The sequence below is a fragment of the Melospiza georgiana genome, chromosome 3 (assembly GCF_028018845.1).
Source record: "Melospiza georgiana isolate bMelGeo1 chromosome 3, bMelGeo1.pri, whole genome shotgun sequence".
Lineage (NCBI taxonomy): Eukaryota > Metazoa > Chordata > Aves > Passeriformes > Passerellidae > Melospiza > Melospiza georgiana.
In genome coordinates, this window is record NC_080432.1 from 2,619,935 (window position 1) to 2,640,350 (window position 20,416).

Genomic DNA, 20,416 nt, shown 5'->3' on the forward strand with positions numbered 1-20,416 from the left:
CTTCCTGGAGATGCCCCAAAATGTGCCCACAGCACACTCAGAATTTTGGTTTCTGTGGTAAGTGATCCTGTCCCTAACCTGTCCTGCCATGGAGTTTTCTCAGTGCTCACAGCCAAATAAACCAGCACTTGTGTTTTATTTCCTTGGCATGAAGTGACAGAAAAGCAAAGAGAGTGAAATAAAGTTTTACCCTCATCCTATGCATTGTCAGCTCCTGTGAAATCCAGACTCCAGTGGGATAATTCCTGATGTGCTCCAAGGCAAAGCATTTCAGGTGCTGAATCATCTGAGGGCTCACAAAATGTCTCCTGGTTCCCTTCCCTTCCTCTCTCTCCCCTCGCCTCCCACTCCATACTGTAATTATTGTTTTGAAACAAGCTGGAAAGTCTTTGGGAAAAACTCTTATTATAGATATCTTCAAGTCTGAGCCTGGCTGAGGATTTTTTAAATTCCTGTACTGATGGAAAGGATGTCTTGGTCTAAAAATCAGCATAATGGCTCCATTGATACTACAATTGGCCCACACCAAAATATTTTGGTGCCACAGAATTATTTACTGAAACCTTTGATTTGATTTTGATTTAAGAGTTTTGATTGGGCGCTCTTTGAAAATTGTCCTTTGACAGAGCTGCCGCTTTTTTCTACAAACACAGAATCCCAGGGTGGTTTGAGTGAAAAGGGACCTTAAAGATCATCCATTCCCACCTCCTGCCATGGGCAGGGACACTTTCCACTATCCCAGTTTGCTCCAAGCTCTGTCCAGCCTGGCCTGGAACATTTCCAGGGATGGAGCAACTCTCCTGTTGAAGTTTGATGGAGAAACTCTCCTGTTTCAGTACATTCAAGTCAATACCCCAGGCATGGTCTAAATGGAGAGAAAATTACGAGGAAATGAGAAAATTAATGTGATGATAGGCTTTGGAGATGAAGTTGAAAGTTGATAGAGGACCAGCTCCTGAGGTCTTCAAAGATGCTTCAAGATCCAGCTCCTGAAACCCTCCATTGCCATATCCTGTGAGGTTAGCCTGGGATACAGACAGGAATTCCACTTTTCCATGTCCCTGTGAGAGCCAGAGGAAGCTTTTGTAAATCCCTGAGCTTGCCCTCAGTGACCCTTTTGCCTCAAGGCAGGAGATTCCAAGTGTGGCACCCCCAGGAAGGAGCGGGTGCTGTGATGCTGTGATGTCACCTGGGTTGTGTTGACATGGAATGCAGGCCGTGTCCTGAGGCACCTGCAGGGGCGTCACTGCTCTGAGAGCTCTGGGACAGTGTTGGACCAGGCTGGACTGAGATGCTGCTCCTCACCCTCTCCTGTTTAGCTTCCCTGACCAGCAGTGTCCAGGCAGGTTTTGTTTCTCAGCATTCTCAGCGCAGAAGAGCTGCAGAATATTTAAATGTGGGTAAGTGAAACGGGTCTGGGCTCATTCCTTCTGCTGAGGGAATAAAGGTGTGGCCTGTGCTGCACCTTCCACCCCTAAACAAGGATTTTACCCCACCTGCCTATGGGACATGGTCAATGATCCCTCCCACCCCAAATTCCTGGGCAATGTTTGGCAGAGTTTAGGTTTGGGGAGGTGACAGAGATGTCACTTTGGGAGGGATCAAATAACAGATCCAGGGAAGGCGTTCTCACCCTGTACTCTGCTGAGACCCCACCTGCAGAGCTGCCTCCAGACCTGGGGCCAACAGCAGGAGGACATGGAGCTGCTGGAGAGAGTCCAGAGGAGGCCACAGAGATGCTCCAAGGGCTGGAGCCCCTCTGCTCTGGAGCCAGGCTGGGAGAGCTGGGGGTGCTCAGCTGGAGAAGAGAAGGATCCAGGGAGAGCTCAGAGCCCCTTCCAGGGCCTAAAGGGGCTCCAGGAGAGCTGGAGAGGGGCTTGGAACAAGGGATGAAGGGACAGGATGCAGGGAATGGCCTCCCACTGCCAGAAGGCAGGGATGGATGGGATATTGGGAAGGGATATTGGGCTGTGAGGGTGCTGAGGCCCTGGCACAGGGTGCCCAGAGAAGCTGTGGCTGCCCGTGGATCCCTGGAAGTGTCCAAGGCCAGGCTGGATGAGGCTTGGAGCAACCTGATCTGGTGGAAGTTGGAATGGAGTTGGGAATATTATTTTAAATCCCTTCCACCCCCAACCATTCTGTGATTCCCTGTTTCTCTAATTCCACGGATATTTCTATTTCAGTGCTCGGGGGTGTCCTGCCCCTGTCCAGAACAGGCTGTGACACTGCTGAATGTGTCCAAAATGTCCCTTTTTGTACCCAGGCTGTGGCCTCCGACCATCCTACGAGTCCTTCCAGAGCACTGGCAAGAGGATTGGGACAGGGACAGACGTCATCCCCGGGGAATTCCCGTGGCACATCAGCATCCAGAGCCACGGGAAGCACATCTGTGGAGGCACCATCATCAGTGCCCTGTGGATTGTAACTGCAGCACACTGCTTTGCAGATGAGCCGTGAGTGCTCCGGGGCTGGGAGGGCAGCCCAGGCATGGGGAGGGGGATGAAATTCCTCCTGGTGGGTGCAGGATGTGCATCTCCTCCCGTGCCACCATTTGTGGGGATGAAATTCCTCCTGGTGGGTGCAGGATGTGCATCTCCTCCCATGCCACCATTTGTGGGGATGAAATTCCTTCTGGTGGGTGCAGGATGTGCATCTCCTCCTGTGCCACCATTGGTGTGACTGAACCCTAAAAACAGGGGTTGTCTTCTCTGGGGGAGACAGGCCCATATTTGAACACAGAAATGTGCAGGAATCTGCATAACCATTCCCAATGCCTTTGGACTTTTTGATTTTCTTGGGTTAATAAATTTCCTGGTGTTCCCAGAGCTTTGATTTGGCTTCAAGCAGAAGGGGAATACTTTGAGGGGTGTGGTTGGGTTCATCCCTCAATACTTTGAGGAGTGGCCTGAGCAGCCTTGGATAAATGCCCCTGATGCTTTTCTGATGGCCCCAAGCATTTCTTGTGCATCCACACCTGTACCAGCACCTTGTAAAAGGTGATGTATTCCATTCTAGCTCATTGTATCCCCCAAATTACCTTTGCTTTCACACACCAAATACCTTCACCTCATGGAGATTTTTAGTTTAAAACAGCGAGTTCTGGGTAAATCAACTCCATGCAATGTCCAACCTTCTGTGAGTCCCCTCCAAAATGTGGCAGCTGAGAATTGCTTGGTGACAAATGACCCATGGCAGCACAGCCTGGAGCAGCTGGCTGGGGACAGCAGGGTCTGAGCAGCCAGCCCAGGGCACAGAGATCCAAAAGATCCAGACCATTCCATTTGCTTGGTAGAGACTGGGTTATTTATAACCTTCATTCACGTTCTACCTCTGCACCCCTCTGCCCTGGAAACCATCCTTTCCTAGGAGTGAGGGTAAATTCCTTGGATATTTACAGCTGAGCTGCCTAAGCCACCATCACGCCCTGCTCTGGGGAGGAGCCACCAACCTTCACAACCCAAATCCCTCATGTTCCCCATGCCCTGTTTTGTTTTTAAGGCCACCAGACCTGATGGTGGCAGTGGGGGGAGTGAACCTCAGCCTCCCTCTGGAAGAGTGCAACCCAAACAGCCTCATCCTGCACGAGGAGTTCAACAGGACCAGCCTGCAGAACGACATTGCCCTGATCCTGCTCAGCAACCCCATCGAGTTCAGCACGGAGAAGATTCCTGTCTGCCTGCCCTTTGTGTATGACAGGGACAAGTGGCAGCACTGCTGGGCTTCTGGCTGGGAGAACACCAGTGCAGGTGAGGCGCTGGGGGAGATGCATTTGCTGATGGAAGATGGGGTTTGTGGCCGTCCTCTCCCTTGAGCGCTTTCCCAGACAAAGTTTCACTCCCCACTTTTTTCTATCTTGACTTTTTTTTTTTTTTTTTTTGGTCAAATAATTAAACTATATATCCCTACATTATCCAAATCACTGGTCATCAATACAGCTTCAATTAACCTTCCTCTATATTTCCTAATATCAAAAACAACAATCAACCATCATCATCACTCAACAACCACCCCTAAACAGACATAGAATTAACCCCAGAACTTCCCCCCTCCAAAAAAACCAAACAAAAATACAAACCATGATGATAAATCATCGACCAATCACCCACCAAATTTTATGTTCTTGTAGCTTATAGAGAGCATGACACTGAAAATGTCACCATGGTTTATGCATCCAAAGCCCCCCAGCCTCTGCACATCCACCAATTCCCTGTTCAGGGCAAGAAAAAGTCACCAACAACCCACAGAGCAAAATCTGGGACCTATTTTGGCACCACATCCAAACTTTGGACCTCATTTTGGCACTACATCCGAATTTTAGACCTCATTTTGGCAGCCAGATTAAGACAAGCTCCACCCTGATGGGTAAATTAGCACAGAATAATATTAGGGCTGGAAGGGACCTTAAAGTTCATCTCATTCCAACTCCCTGCCAGGGGCAGGGACATCTTCCACTATCCCAGGTTGCTCCAAGCCCTGTCCAACTGGGTCTTGAACACTTTTCACCTTGTAGGATCCTTGTGACTATCTTCAGCTTGGGATATTTTATGAATTACCCAATTAGGCTGGGTCTAAAATGGTCTGGATCAAAGGAAATGAGGATTTGGGGCTGTTTCGGCTTAATGCCTCTGTGAGCTGGATTGACTTATTGGTTCTGGCCACTCCTTCCTTCACTCATTTAGGACTGCAGATTGCTGTTGCTAATTGATCTCATTTAAGCCCTAATGAAAGCAGTTCCAGCGCTGATTGTGACCCAAAATGTCTGTCCTGAACAAATGTCACTAATTAGCCAATGAGCTGATTCATTATTGGAAAGAATTAATCAGGACTGGGAGGGCAGGGGGGTGCCTTGGAGCTTGTGTGCTCCTTCCCAGGATGCAGTAAGTGAATATTCCATTGAATCCTTGCTATTCTACTTCAATTCTGGGTTTTTTTCTTCATGAAACTCTGCATTTGCCTTCTTAAGCTTCATTTTCCTCCCTAAGCAGTAACACACGACACTCTCACAGTTGTGAAGCTCTCCCCCTTCACCAAGGTAACATATTCCTATTTTCTGTTGAGTAGTTACATAGCATTGAACTTGATCCACAGGATCATGGACTCATGGAATGGTTTAGATTTGAAATGGACTTTTAAATCCATCCAGTGCCACCCCCTGCCATGGGCAGGGAAATTCTTCCACTGTCCCAGGTTGTTCCAAGCCCCATCCAGCCTGGCCTTGGACACTCCCAGGGATCCAGGGGCAGCCACAGCTTCTCTGGGCACCCTGTGCCAGGGCCTCACCACCCTCACAGCCAAGAATTCCTTCCCGATATCCCATCAAAATCTCCTTTTTCCAGTTTGAAGTCATTCCCCCTTGCCCTGTCCCTCCATCCCATATCCCAAAACCGTTTCCAGCTCTCCTGGAGCCCCTTTAGGCTCTGGAAATGGATCTAAAGTCTTCCTAGAGCTTTCTTTTCTCTAGATGAACATCCCCAGCTTCTCTCCATAACAAGAGGGCTTCACCAAAGAATTTTCATCTTTGGGCAATTCCATCTTAGCTGGAAAAGGGATGCGACAACTTTCCGTCTTTTAGATCTTGTCATTGAGTGTCAGTTTCTTGGAGGTTCTGGGAGGATTTGGCGCAGTGAAAAATGAAACAAGGAGTGAGTTCCAAACAATCTGAAGGTCTCAGTTTTATCCTTCAGTCCCAGGTTCACTTTAGAGAGAAACGTGGGTGAAATAATTGGGGTTTCCAAGTAGCCCAGCACATTTTTCAGTCTTTTTGTCACTTGCAGGTGCCAGCTGTGATTTCTGCATTCCCAACTCAAGGGAAGAATAAAGCAGATATTTCCTTTGTGTCACTTTGGGAAGACACAGCTGGGCGAGGTGTGGCCTTGCAGCCCTCCCTGGGAAGAACAATGCTTAGATTGGATATTAGGAAAATAAAATCATCCCTGGAAGAGTTGTTGGGCATTGGAACAGCTCCCCAGGGCAGTGGGGGAGTTCCCAAACCTGGAGGAATATAAAAGCCTTGTGGATGTGGCATTTGAGGACATGGGGCAGAGGTGGCCTTGGCAGTGCTGGGGGAATGGTTGGACTGAATTATCTCAAAGGTTGTTTCCAATGTAAACTATTCCATGACTCACTAATTCTAAGATTAGAGTTCTGGGGAAGGTTCAGTGGACTTTGATCTGCAGGGGCTTGCACAGGATCCCATGAAAAGTCCCTCAGACTGAGTTCCCAAAAAAACACGAGTGACAAGCCCCAGGTGTGCAGGGCAGCTCATCTCAGGTGATCACTGAGACCACCAGCAGGAAAATCCATCCCTTTGGGGGTTTCCCAGTATTCTGGCATCCCTGGCAGTGTCCAAAGCCAGGCTGGACAGGGCTTGGAGCAACCTGGGATAGTGGAAAGTGTCCCTGCCCATGGCAGGGGGTGGGACTGGATGATGTTTAAGGTCCCTTTCCACCCAAACCATTCTGAGATTCTGTGATAAACTCATCATTGCCAACACTTGGGGATCCCCTGTGTCCCCAAAACCCTACAGTTCTGCCCAGAGACCCCCATTGCCCTGAGATGCTTTAGAAATCCATCTGAGGTTCTTCCCAAGGGAAATCTCCAGCAGCTCTGTTGATCCTTCTCTTTTAATTTGCTGCAGCGTCCCCTGTGCTGCAGAAAACAAAGGTGAAGCTGATCAGCAGGGAGGAATGCCTGAAGCACATCCCACAGCTCGTGGGGGGCGTGATGTGTGCTGAGACAGAGCAAGGAGAAGGAGAAAAAGGAGGAGGAGGAGGAAGAGGCTGCCAGGTAAAGGGACCATCAGCAAATCCTGATCTGCTTCACAGCCAGGTTACAGCCTGAAAGGAGACAGGAATTGTCCAAGAGCTCCAAGGCAAAATAATTGGGAGGGAAGTTTAATTTGGGGATGTTTAATTTAGATAAGAAACATTTCTCAGGTGAGGTCTTGGCTCTGACCCAAATGGGTTTGGTTGGTCTGTGTGTGCCAGAATGAGTCACATCTTGTGGCAGTGTGTTGGTGACAGAGAATGAGGGACTTTTCAAGCCTAAATTACACTCTGAGCAGCATTTGATATCAGGGAGCTGACACAAACACCCAAATGAAGCAAACCAAACTCCCAACTTGTGCCCTCACAGCACATTCCATCCCCAGGATCACTGGCCTGGTGTCAAATGAGGCATGGAAGCCAAAAATTCACCTTGTCTTTCATGGCATCCAAATTCCAAGCCCTCTCCTGAGAGACTGACAGGGACTGGGCTCTCTTGCAGCCTCTGGTTCCAGATTGAGATTCCCCTCTTCCACTGGGAAATGGTTTTTTAGGAATCACAGAGGGGTTTGGGTAGGACAGAGCTTTAAATCTCACCCGGTTCCAATGGGCAGGGACATCTTCCACTATCCCAGGTTGCTCCAAGCCCCATCCAAGGTGTGTTTTATACATGCCCATGGGTTTGGAGGGGTCTGGATGGAGAGACACATGGATGGACAGCTCCATCCTGTAGGAATTACTCATTGGAGGAGCTAAATCAGCACTCAGGAGGACAGAGAGGGATCCTCTGACCTTTAGGCACAGGCTGGGGGCACCAACACTATGGGACACCAAGGGAAAGCTTGCTTTGCAAAAAGATTTTGTGATTAGCCAGAGAGCACCTACCTCTGAAACCATCCAAGGAGTGGCTTTCACCTCTAATAAATTAAATCAAAAAAATCTTAAAAGAAACCTGCCACAGGACAACATTAACATGATTAAAGGATGCACTGCCCAGCCCAGCCCAGCCCAGCCTGAAGTTCTGTGGGTGAATGATGCTGGTGAAATAGCAGGAGCACTTGTTCCCAGCAAAATGAATCTCCTGGACTCAGAAAGCTGAAGAAGCAGATATGTAGATCCACAATAATGTCAGAGTTGTCTGAGGAATGGAGTAGGAATGTGAGATTTCCATTTTCTCCTTTGCATGGGTGATAGAACTCAGAATTCAGTGTCTCTGATTTTAGTGGGATCCTGACCTGGCAGGAATGCTTTGTAAACTGGAATAAAGGGAACAGGACAAAGCCAGAGCTGAGGATAGAAGCTGTACTTTTCAGGGATGAAGCAGGTGACAGGACTTGCCACCAGATTTTGCTGGAGGGGAAGTATTTTGTTGCTGGATGGTTTTCTGGATTTCTGAGAAATGCTCATTAAAGCCATGGGAGACACATTTTGACCTCACCAGTCTGAGTCTGCAACCTTGTCCTGGTCATGGCCTGGGACAGGACAGGGCTGAACTTGATGCTTCTTCTGCAGCAGGGACCACTGGGCAGAATCCCAGAATTATTTAGGTGTGGTGGTGTTCACAGGGGTCCCAGGAGGAGGGAAGAGATGAGAATGTTGACTCCATGTTTCAAAAGATGAGAATGTTGACTCCATGTTTCATGATTTATTATTTTGTGATATATATTATATTAAAACTATACTAAAAGAATAGAAGCAAGGGTTTCATCAGAAGGCTGGCTAAGAGTAGAAAAAGAATGAATAACAGAGGCTTGTGACTGACTGAGACAGGCCAGATAACTGGGCTGTGATTGGCCATTAATTAGAAACAACCAGCATGGGCCAATCACAGATGCACCTGTTGCATTCCACAGCAGCAGATAATCATTGTTCACAGTTTGTTCCTGAGGCCTCTTGGCTTCTCAGGAGAAAAATCCTAAGGAAAGGATTTTTCATAAGACATATCCATGACATTTAGGTTGCAAAAGCCCTCCAGGATCACTGAGTCCATCCTGTGACCAGTCCCCACCTTGTCCCCAGCTCAGAGCACTGAGTGGCACATCCAAACCTTCCTCAGATACCTCCAGGGATGGGGACTCCAAACCTCCCTGGGACAACCCCTCCAATGCTTGACAGCCCTTTCCACGAAGAAATTCCTCCTGATGTCCAATCTAAATCTCCCCTGTCACAGTTTGAGGCTGGTTTCCCTTATCTTAGAGCAGAGCTGACCCCCCTGGCTGTCCCCTCCTGTCAGGGAGTTGTGCAGAGCCACAAGGTCTCCCCTGAGCCTCCTTTTCTCCAGGCTGAGCCCCTTCCCAGCTCCCTCAGCCCCTCCTGGTGCTCCAGCCCCTTCCCCAGCTCCATTCCATTCCCTGGACACACTCCAGCCCCTCAATGTCCCTATTGGAGTGAGGGACAGAACTGGACAATGCATCTGCACTGTGGACAGTGTAAGGATCGCCTGTAAGGATTGCAGGGTTTGTGTCAGATGAGAGTGAGGCCAGATTTCAAAATGCCCAAATCCTTCATATCCTCATCTCTGTGGTGGAGACAGAGCAGAATAGGGTTGCTCTGCTCCATCCAGCTGTCTCCTGGGGAACTTCCAGGCTCCAGGAGCTCCCCCCGAGTCCCTGGGGAGAGGCCAGGAAGGATCAGAAGCTTGGGCAAGTCAGAGATTCCTGGTCAGGGAACAAACCCTGGGGAGGCTGAGTTTGCTCCAGTAGCTGCAGCCCAAGGAAGTCTGGACACAGAGGAGATAAAAGCCTGGTATTAACCTTTCCTGGGATTTTCTGAGGATCAGGATCCATGCTTTCATGTCCAGAGCCAGGCTAAGGCAGGAAAGTTGCTGGACTCGAGGTTGTAAATCCACATGATCCACATCAGGATCCAGATGTGTGACTGTTATGGAGGGAACAACTTTTCACACGGGGACACAGTGACAGGACAAAGAAGAATGGTTTTAAACCAGGAGAAGAGATATTTAGATGGGATATTAGGAAGGAGTTCTTCGCTATGAGGGTGGTGAGACCCTGGCATTGGCAAAGCTGTGGCTGATCCATCCCTGGAATTGTCCAAGACCAGGCTGGACAGGGCTTGGAGCAACTTGGGATAGTGGAAGAAATTCCTCCTGATGTCCAACCTGAACCTCCCGTGGTGCATCTTGAGGCCACCCCATGAATAGAAAAGCCAAGAATGAAAAGGCTCAGACATTTCACCAGCTGCCCTCATACCAGACCAGCCTAATTTGTGGAAAACTGACCATGTTCCTCCAATAACTCAAGGAGATTGAATAGCAGAGCTCCCAAGTATTTGTACCTAAAAAAAAAAAATCCATTCCCTTAAAAAGAAAAAATCTATTCTATCCCAATTCCCTGGCAGTTCTGCAGACAAATATATGGATTGGCTGGGAATTAACACTACCAGGAGCTGTAATTGACTTACAGTTCTATTTAGTCATAAACATTAACATTAATGGATGTTCAGGGGGTACAAGTGCTAAAGAACAGACACTGGAGATGGCCTATGTATTATTTTTCTGTGTGCTACATTTCTTCCATGACCCCATGAACCACAATTGATGTCTCATTCCTTGCTTTCTTAAGCATCTTTTGTTAGGCTCTGATGCAATGGTAACTTGAACAATAATTAGAGTATAAGGGGCTCACAAAGAAAATGCCTCCTTCAGTGCCTTCCCTGCCCAGGCAAAATTCAGTAAATGGCCCAATTATAGTTCAGAGGGGCTGTGGGGGGAGCTCTGATGTGGTGATTAGGACAAAGTGTGTTCAGCTGGAGTCACAGGTCACCCACAGTTCAGCAGCACATGAAGGGGGGCCAGGCCCTGCTCTGATTCCAGGGGAAGGGATTGCTGTGTGACCCCCAGGAGCAGTGGGGTGGTTCCAGCTCAGGTGAGTCCTGGGCTGCAGGTATCCACCGCCTCCTACAGCCTGCAGTAGGCAGGGGTTTGGCCGTAAATCACACAGTAGTTGGGGTTTAAAGGGGCCTTAAAAATCATCTGGTTCCAACCTCCCACTATCCCAGGTGGATCCAAGCCCTGTCAAGCCTGGTCTTGGACATTTCCAGGAATCCAGGGGCAGCCACAGCTGCTTTGGACACCTTGTGCCAGGGCCTCCACATCCTCCCAGGGAACACTTCCTTCCCAATATCCCATCTATCCCTGCTTTCTTTCAGGTTAAAGCCATTCCCCCTAGTCCCATGTCTGAAAATGCCCTTTACAGCCTCTGGGGTGCTCAAGGCTCTCACCTCACAGAGCTGGGGCAAAAGCAGCAGTTTTTGTGCAAACCTGGATGGGGTTTTCCAGCCATTTCACAAATGTCTATTTTATAACCATCAGCATCTACAAAACCATCTTTCCATCAACAGGGAGAAAAACCCATCCCCTGGTGATGGGAGTCGCTGAGGTTGTTTTAAGCATCTGTGTGCGTTAAAATGACACCAAGCACTTTGTGTGTGTTTATTGCTCCCCATGAACTGAAATCCAGCTGAAGGGATTTAGCTGACAGAGGGGCACTTGGCTCTAAGGCATGACAGTTGTTACATTTAATTCTCTATTAGACACCCCAGGATATCCCCTGGTATCCCACTGCTCCCACCTCAACCTTTGCTCCAGTGACTGCAATGGGAGCCTGACACGGGCACTGGAAAAGGTCTGGCATCCTCTCACAAGGTCTTGCCTCCTTTTTCTGCTCCAAACATGGCCTCAAAACTGCCAAGAAAGATTACTGAAATAGAATTTTCTGAAGGAAAGAATCCTGCAAATGAAAACTGTGTTTTTATAGGCAGTTGTCATGGATTCAAGGAGAAGAGCACAAGCCAGGATAGTGTGGTCAGTCCCTGAAGCTGCTCAAAAAACCTGAACAGAGGTGGTTAAATTATGGTCTGGCTGCAGTCTGTAGGGATGGGAAGCATCCACAGGAGCTCTCAGGTCCTTCTGCTGTCTCAGTTGGAAAGACAGGAGTCTGCTAAGGAAGGCAGGAGCCTCCCCTGAAATGGAAAATGTAAACCCCCTCTCTCCCAATTGCTATAAATTTTAAATTAAGGGGCTGTCAGACAAAAACTATGGGAGCAGGAAATAACAGTTCTTTAATAGGGAAGAAAATAAAAAGATAAAATAAACAATGCAGTAAATTAAACCAACACTGACAGAGTCAGAACACAACCTGACACTCTGTTGGTCAGGGTGTTGGTAGCAGTCCCATTGGAAATGTGGCTGCAGCTCTTCTGGAGTGTCAGGTGGGGCTCTGTTGGAGCAGAGATCCTGTAAAAAAGGGTGTATTCTTCCTCCAAAGATACAGGGGAAGAAAGAGGCAGCTGCTGTTCTTCTGGGAAATCCAGTGGAGAATCCATATTGGTGTTCCAGGATCTCCAGATTATAACTGGGTAGGAATGCTTGGCTCCTCCCTCTGGGCTCACATCTCCCAATGGGATGCTGTAGTTCTTATCAGTCATGCAGTGACATCCAATAGCCTGTTATCAGCAGATGTCTCCCCAGAGGGAGGAGTGATTGTGGAAGAGATAAGGCAAACTGCCCACTTGACAAAAGACAACTGCCATACAGATGGTGATAGAATCCATCTTACCTTGCAACCTGGAACATCTGCCTATCAGCCAAATGTTCCCTGGGGCCAGGAGTCAAAACTATCCACATTTCAGTCCAAAGTCATTACAAACTGCACAAAAGTACTTTATTATTGTATCTTACCTTAAAAATAGAATCACAGAATCACTGAGGTTGGAAAAGCCCTCTGAGATCATTGAGTCCAACCATTCCCCCAGCACTGCAAAGGCCACCACAAAACCATGTCCCCAGGTGCCACATCCACCTGTTTTCTGAACATTTCCAGAGTTGGTGACTCCACCACTGCCCTGGGCAGATGTGCCAGGGCTGGACAACCCTTTCAGTGAAGACATTTTTCCTAATATTCAATGTAAACCTCCTGTGGTGCAATTTGAGGCTGTTTCTTTTTTTTCTCTGGAAGAGAGTGATCCACTCCTCACCCTTGTCATGGATTTCCCATCACTGATCTATTGCTACCACCATGAGGTGTTTCTTTTCCCTGAGGGACAGATTGCTTCAAGCAGGAAGGTGTCCTGGGAAGCCCAGAACAAAGCAGTGGAGAGGTGTTTCTGCATTTGCAGTCCCTTCAGTTTTCTTCTGAAGGGTCCTTTGATGTGCAGCTCACAAGAATCAGAACAGTTTTCCTTCATTTTTTTAGGGCTTTCATCACTTAATCATTTTATGGTGTGGGCAGACAAGTGAGCACATGCAGGCTCTGATTGCTTCATTCTTTAATCTGTGAGAAATTAATTCCCAATGCAAGACCCTGGGATGATGATGAGGATGATGTTGAGTGTCTCTTGTGCTTTCTTTCTCTGGGTCATAGATTTTATTCCCTTAGACCGAAGCTGTTTGGGAGTTCAGCTTGGCTTTGTGTGCCTGATGGGGAGCAGAACTCCTCTGGATCCAGCTGAACACAAAATCCCAGCTTGCCCTGGGAGTGGGGAATGGCTGTGATGACTCAGAGGAGCCATTTCTCATTCACTGACAGCTCTGAGGGGAAGCTGTGACTCACAGGCACATCCAAATTCTTTAAAGGAGTTGCCAACCCTGTGGAAGAGAGTGGTTCAACCATCTAACACATTCTGAGATTCCCAAAACCCTTGAAAGGAGATTCCTCACCAGGGGTTCATGGAGAAACTGGGCTGTCATGAAGTGGAAGGGACTTGGACAGAGAAAGAACTTACAGGGATATTTTTGTTGGCATCCATGCAAGGAATTTTGATGTTCCAGGAGGGCAAATGCCAAGATGACCAAGTTGGCCAATGCCACAGCGTTTTTCAAAGGGGTCAAAGTGAAAGGTGGCTGTGCAGAGGTGCATCAGGTCCCATTATTCTGAGTGACTGGGAGTTAAAACAGCAGCTGCAGCTCATCATTGATAAAGGGAAAAAAATAATGGATATATGGAGAAGCAATTCCAGCTGTACACTGGCCATAATAGACTCTAATTTAGCTATTACCATGTCAGAAGAACTATGGCTAGTCCTTCAAAAACATCAGCTTGAGGCTCTGGGGAGGTCAAAAGGGCAATGAGAGCATTAGGAATTATTAGGGCAGGAATAAGTGGCAAAGCAAATGTGTTGTGCCCGGGCCCTTCTCCTGGAAGCCTGCCTGTGTGTCATTCCTGTCTGCTCCATCTGAGAAAGGAGTGGTAATTTCAGAAAAGGAGGAAAGGGGAACAGGAGGGATGAACAGGGACATGGAAGAGCTCCTGGCAGAGCAAGACTCTGAGGCTCTCAGCAGAGATGTCTGATGGGGACTGGACACATTCCCAGCCTCATGGGCACCATGGAGAGGAGTCAAGAGCTGTCCTCGTGTCACTGCTGCTCCAAGCACACGAAGGAAGGGTGTCAGATGGCCTCATCAGGCAGCAGACCTAAAAACAAAGAGAAGGAAGTGTTTTTTCTTCCATCAGATAATTAAACTACGGGAGTCGCTGACCAGGATGTTGTGGGTATTTATCCTTAAGGGATAAATGGATTCAAAAAGCAATTAGGCAATTTCCTGGATGAAGATCTCTCTGAGGCCATTAACCACTGGGATGTAAATACAACTCTGTAAATACTGGTCCTGTTCCTCCTCCTCCTCCTTGCCTGAGCACTTGACAGCCAGAGACAGGAGTCTGGGCCACAGGGGTTTGGCCAGAGGCATCTGCTCTGTCTGTGCCACTGCAGTCACTAATGGCCCTGCTGACATCACACTGGTGAATTTGGGTCATCTTCTCCCGTTTTCCAGCCAGGGGATGGAGGGACAGAGGAGCTGAAGGCTCTCAAAAGGTTTGTGTGAGAGCAGTTGCTCTGTATTACCTGGTGCCTTTCTGGTACCTGAACATTAACGTGGCCACAACCTCCTTCCTCCAACTCTAAAAACAGCTGGAAACAACTGGGCAAATGATATTCTGCCTCTAGCAGCTCTGATGGGCACTGCTGTTATTCCCAGTGTTGTTATTCCCTTGCTGATTGTCTCCAATTTGCACAGAGCTCACCAACATGAAAATGAAAGGAGCAATGACTTGCAGGGATTGTGCATCCACCTAATGAGGATCAGATGAGTTGTTCTCCCACCCCCAGAGCTTCTCCCACCTCGGAAGATTTATGTGGCTGAACATGTTTGTTCTGATCAATGACTGTGCTGCAGACACGAATACAAATGTAAAAGAGAGATTACACTTTTGATCCAAAGCCCACTAAAGGCAGCAGAAAGGCTCCTGATGCTTACAAAAAAAAAGAGGTTTTGGTCGCAGTGAAAAAGATGAAATTTTTGGTCAGCTTCAGTGAACAAAGCACCTTGTTAGGCAGTGACAGATTTTATGCAACCCACAGCTATTTATCAGTGAATGTATCATTGCTTTCACCTCTCCTAATGGGAGGATTAACATGTTTAAGGCAGAAAATCAGCACCAGATCTGATTTGCTGCATTTGCTTTTCACTCATCTTCGAGATCACAGGAAACATGAAACAGAAGCAAAGCTGCTATTTTTAGTTTGGTTATTCCAATCCAGAAACTTGGCACTTAGAAGGAAAAGCAGGAGCAGGTATCTGGTGTGTGTTGCTGACCAGGATTGCTTCAGCACCAGGATGCAGGAGCCTGAAAAAGCAGCCTTTAATAATTCTTCGATCCTCAGAGTCATTAACCTGAGCGTTCATTAAATTAGCGTTACTGGAAGCATCACAGAGCTGAGATAATTGTCCCAGCATTCAAAAACTCGCTCCTCCCACACCCTCTCCTACACAAGGATGGAAAACCTTGGGCCGGCATTCCTGAAGGCTTAAGGTGGATACAGGGATATTCAGAAATGTCCAAGGACTGAGTTTATCCTCTCCATCTTTAGTCCTATAAACATCAAGCTCCTGATTCATGCATGCTGCTGCTGTAATGATGTGAGATTATCACATGGAGAGGATGGTTTGGCCCATTTTGTGATAAAATCCTCATGTTAAATAGCTGAAGTTAAGAGAAATGGCATGTGAGAAGTAGCACCGAGGAAGCAGAGCAGCTCAGCCCGTGTGGAAAGAGATCTGGATTTGGGTGCCAGGGCTTGTGGATTAGGGAAATGGATTTGCAGCTGCTGCCTGGGCTGCTCAGAGCATTCTTGAACTCCCTTCCTGCCCAAGATTTCAATCACCGATCCCCCAAACATCCCCATTTCTCCACCAACTGGACAGGGAACCGAACGGACGTGGCTAAAGAGGAAAAGAAGGGAAGAGCAGATCTGGTTTGAGAGGGAAGCAGGGTTTAAATGGGGATCTCTGGCTCTGCCTCCGGTCCGCATCCCTGCCCTGACTGCGATGTGACAATTCCCATGGGGACAGAGACAGGACATCAGGAATTCTCTGCTGCTCTGAGATAGAAGATCCTTTACAAGTGTGAACAGCCTCCAAATTGGAGCTAAAACTGATCTGTGCAGGGGCTCGGCTGGTGCTGAAAATCTCCTTTTTTTTGGTTTTTTTTTTTCTTTTTTTTCTTTTTTTTTTTCTTTTTTCTCTTTTCTTTTTTCTTTTTTTCTTTTTCCTTTTTTATTTTTTTCTTTTTTTTTTCCTTTTTTTCTTTTTTCTTTTTTTCATTTCATTTTATTTTATTTTACTTTGCTGCTGGCAAAAGCTGCAGCGGAGCATCCTGAGCTCACGCTCTCCAGACTCTGGTGGTTATTCCAGTGTTGGAGGCTCCCAGTACCTTCCTCTCGGCTCCAAGATAATCAGGATAATGCCTTAGTCCATTCCTGCCCTGAGGGGATCTGCAGTGAAATCCCCGGGAATCGAATTGTGTGTGGATGCTCATTCATCCCAACAGGATGCCACTGCAGCTCCAAGGTCACCTCTGTGGTTTTCACGGGAATTCTTGGCTGAAATGGGGTCAGGAAACCTCTTTTAGATGCTGAGTCTGAAGAGGGTCCAGCAGCACTGCTTGAGGTGCAAGGATGTGGCCATAATAACAACTAACAATGTTGGTTTTATGTTTGGACTCAATAATCTGAAAGGTCTTTTCCAGCCTAAATCTCTGGTCTTTGTTAGTCTCTTCCAGCTCAGGATATTCTGTGATTCTACAAACACTTCCTCTGCATTTATCTTAATTTTTAACTCCTGAATGAATACTGAACTAGAAAAAAAAAAAAGGAAAAAAAGAAAAGATAAGAATATTAATGACCAGAGCCCTCCAGCTACTGGAGTGGGAATTCAGCCATAAACTTGAGCGAGTGCTGATGAGCTGCACAGGGAACTTCAGCCCCTTCCTTGCTTGTTAATTAATGTGTGTTAGCTCAGGGTAGCTGCTGGCAGAAGGAGTTCCATCCATTAATGACAAAGATGTTTCCCAAAGTAGTGTGCAAACAGGGAAGGACAACATTTCCCAGTAAAGTTTGCTGTCTTGGGAAATGGATTTGTATTGAATTTGTTTACCACAAGTGCTGGTTAGGAAAGGTGGAAAAAAGATTCAAGGCCACTGTGGAAGTAAATTTCTTTATTGCAGGGACTGAAGATGTCCTGGAATCCCAGACTGGTTTGGCTTGGAAGGATATTAAAAATCCTCTAGTACCTTCCACTATCCAAGCTCCAAGCCCTGTCCAGCTTGGAACTTCCAGGGATCCAGGGGCAGCCAGATCTTCTCTGGGCAACCTGTGCCAGGGCCTCCCCACCCTCACAGGGAAGAATTTCACATCCTGTCCCTCTGTCCCTTGTCCCAAGTCCCTCTCCAGCTCTCCTGGAGCCCCTTTAGGGGCTCTGAGCTCTCCCTGAATCCCTCTCTTCTCCAGGTGAGCACCCCCAGGTCTCACACAGCTTTTCCTCAGAAAAGTGATACACCTGCCTTGGGTGGATTTTGTGCTGCTTTCTCTTATCCCTGGGTTTGTGTCCAGAGATTCCAGAGCTGGATGTGCTCTGGGTGCTCCAGCTACAGCAGTCATATTGAAGATTGCAATGCAAGTTGTTTTTAATTACCATCTGTATGGCAGATTACCTTTGTCAAGTGGGCAGTTTGCCTTATCTCTCTCTTTGAGTGACCACATTCACACCTCCCTCAGGAGGGGACATGTGCTGATAACAGCTATTGAATGTCACTGCATGACTGATAAGAACTACAGCATCCCATTGGGAGATGCTCTGCCCAGAGGGAGGAGCCAAGCATTGCTACCCAGATATAATCCAGAGGTTTTTGAGACACCAGCACGGCTTTCTCCACGGGATTCCCCAGAGGAACAGCAGCTGCCTCTTCTTTCACTCAATTTTCAGAGGAAGAATACATCCTTCTCTCCTTCTCTAGAGATCCCCTTGCTCTAACAGAACCACCCCTGACACTTCAGGAGGGCTGAAGCCACATTACATTTCCAATTGGACTTCCACCAACACCCCACAGGGTGTCAGGTTGGGTTCTGACTCTGTCAGTGTTGTTCTAGTGTACTGCACTGTTTATTTTATGCTTTATTTTTTTCCCTATTAAAAACCTGGTACTTCCTGCTCCCATATTTTTTGCCTGAGAGCCCCTTAATTTAAAATTTATAGCAATTTGGAGGGGTGGGGAGGGTTTACATTCTCCATTTCAAGGGAGGCTCCTGCCTTCCTTAGCAGACTCCTCTCTTTCCAAACCAAGACAAGCCACCAGGAGAATATTCCTCTTTTTGAGGTGGCTGCCACCTGAATTTGAAGCCTTGCCCACACTGAGTGAGTGGTCCTTGCAGCAGCAGGAAAGTTTTCAGGCAAGTTACTGTGGCTTCAAGAAGGATTTGTCAGGATTATTGTTCATCTGCTGCCCAGTTTCTGGCTGCCAGCCCCCAGAATTCACAGTGGCAGGTACGCAGCACCTCCAGCAGCAGCTTTGCAGAGGAGACAAGGACTGAGTTTGCAGTCACAGCAAATGTTCCTTTTCTCTCTGGGATGGTGTCTCTTGCTGACAGCTCTCAGGTGTCCTCCTGGGGCCACAGGAGCATGTGGAAAAGGCTGGGAATGACAGGGACTCAGTACACTGAGCCAGAGCTTGGGACTGATCTCCTCCTCTTGCCTCCTGTATCTATTTATTCTGCAGGATCTGTGAAATTTCGAATCCAAATTCCCTTTTTTCCCTTCCCCAAATCCTCACAAACCTGGGACACAGATTGATTTTCCCAGTCAGGCTGCTCTGAGGGACCTGAATTTGGATCCTGCTGTAACATTCCTGCTTCTGCCACAGGTGGACAGCGGGGGACCTGTGGTCTGCAGCTACTGGGATACCATGAAGTGGTTCCAGGTTGGCATCATCAGTGGAGGAAACCCAAACCACAGGATTTTGACACCTGTTTTCAGCTACCAGGAGTGGATTGAGAAGGAAACAGCCATAAGGGGAAAACCATTCTTCACTGAGGGTGTGGACAGTGGAACACATGTCAGGGTTGTTCGTTCCAGGGCTGGAACACAGGTGGTATTTCTGGGGTATTTTCTCCTTTTATTCATCTTTTTAATAGCAATTAAATTACCCTGAGAGAAGGTTTTTGAAAATAAAAGTCAGAACTCCCACTTCATTCTTTTTTTCCTCAGGCCAACCTGCTCCATGTCACTGACATGCACACAGGGACCAACAGGAGGTGTCACAATGAGACAGGGAGGGAGGCAGAGGGAGGAGAAATGAAATGAAGGAGGCAGGATTTGGGCTAGAATGGCCATAATCCTCTGGAAAACACAGATATTCCACACTGCTGGGTCACACTGGACTCGGTTGTTCGCTAAGTGAAGATGTGGCATCTGAAGATGCTGATCCCCTTGGAAAATGGAAACCCAAAGGAAGAGATCCACTCACTCATTATGATTAGTTGCTGTAGGATAGCTCTGGGCTTTTCAATCTTACAGATTAGCTGGACTAATTTATTTTAGTCTGATTTTAACGGATTTTATTTTTACTAAGAGCACCCACAGAGAGCTCAGCCCCTGCTCAGGTGCTGTCAAACTTCTGGGACAGAACCACTGAGGCACTGGAAGAGGTTGCCCAGAGAAGCTGTGGCTGTCCCTAGATCCTTGGAAATGGCCAAAGCCAGTTTGGATGGGGCTTGGAGCAACCTGGGATAGTGGAACCTTAAATCCCATCCCATGGCTCTGGTTGGGATGGGATTTAATGTTCATTCCAACCCAAATAATTTTAGGATTTTGTGATGAGAGAAATATTTGGGAGCTGTCCAGAAAATGCTGCCTACAAAAACCCTTCAGTCTTATAAATAATCAGAATTAATCCCTTGCAAGTCAATGGCAAAGCAAAAGGAAAGAGATTTTTTTTCCCCCACTCTATTAGAAGTGGGTTTTTTTCTGAATTGCTGAGAGCTTCACATCCCAGCTCCACATCCCAGCCTGAGCTGGTCCTTCACATCCTTCCATCCTTCCTTTATTGATCTCCAGCATTCCCAACATGTTCTGCTGCTCACAAGGAGGTTTCAGCTTTTCTTGGAAGTGATGGGGAAGGAGAGAGGCAGCAAAGTCCCCTTCATGTCCCACCTTTGCATAAAAGCACCTGCAATTTGCAGCAATGATAAAACCCAGTGAATGTGCAATGGGACAGAACCTCACAAATTGGTTTTAATTACCTTGATATTTTCTGGCTAGCTGGCAGAAAAGCCTTGTAAATGAGAATTAATTCATTTACCTT

General features: G+C 47.5%; 1 protein-coding gene across 1 annotated transcript; it reads left to right on the top strand.

Annotated features, from left to right (window-relative positions):
* Positions 1–1,195: 1,195 nt before the first annotated feature.
* On the top strand, positions 1,196–19,264 carry LOC131082083 (serine protease 55-like; the record flags this gene model as incomplete). The annotated part of the gene is given in 5 exon segments (XM_058021649.1): positions 1,196–1,400; positions 2,264–2,453; positions 3,499–3,746; positions 6,638–6,786; positions 18,977–19,264. Coding segments are annotated over 5 exon segments (1,080 nt in total), but the record flags the coding sequence as incomplete, so codon positions are not given.
* Between the last annotated feature and the right edge of the window lie 1,152 nt (positions 19,265–20,416).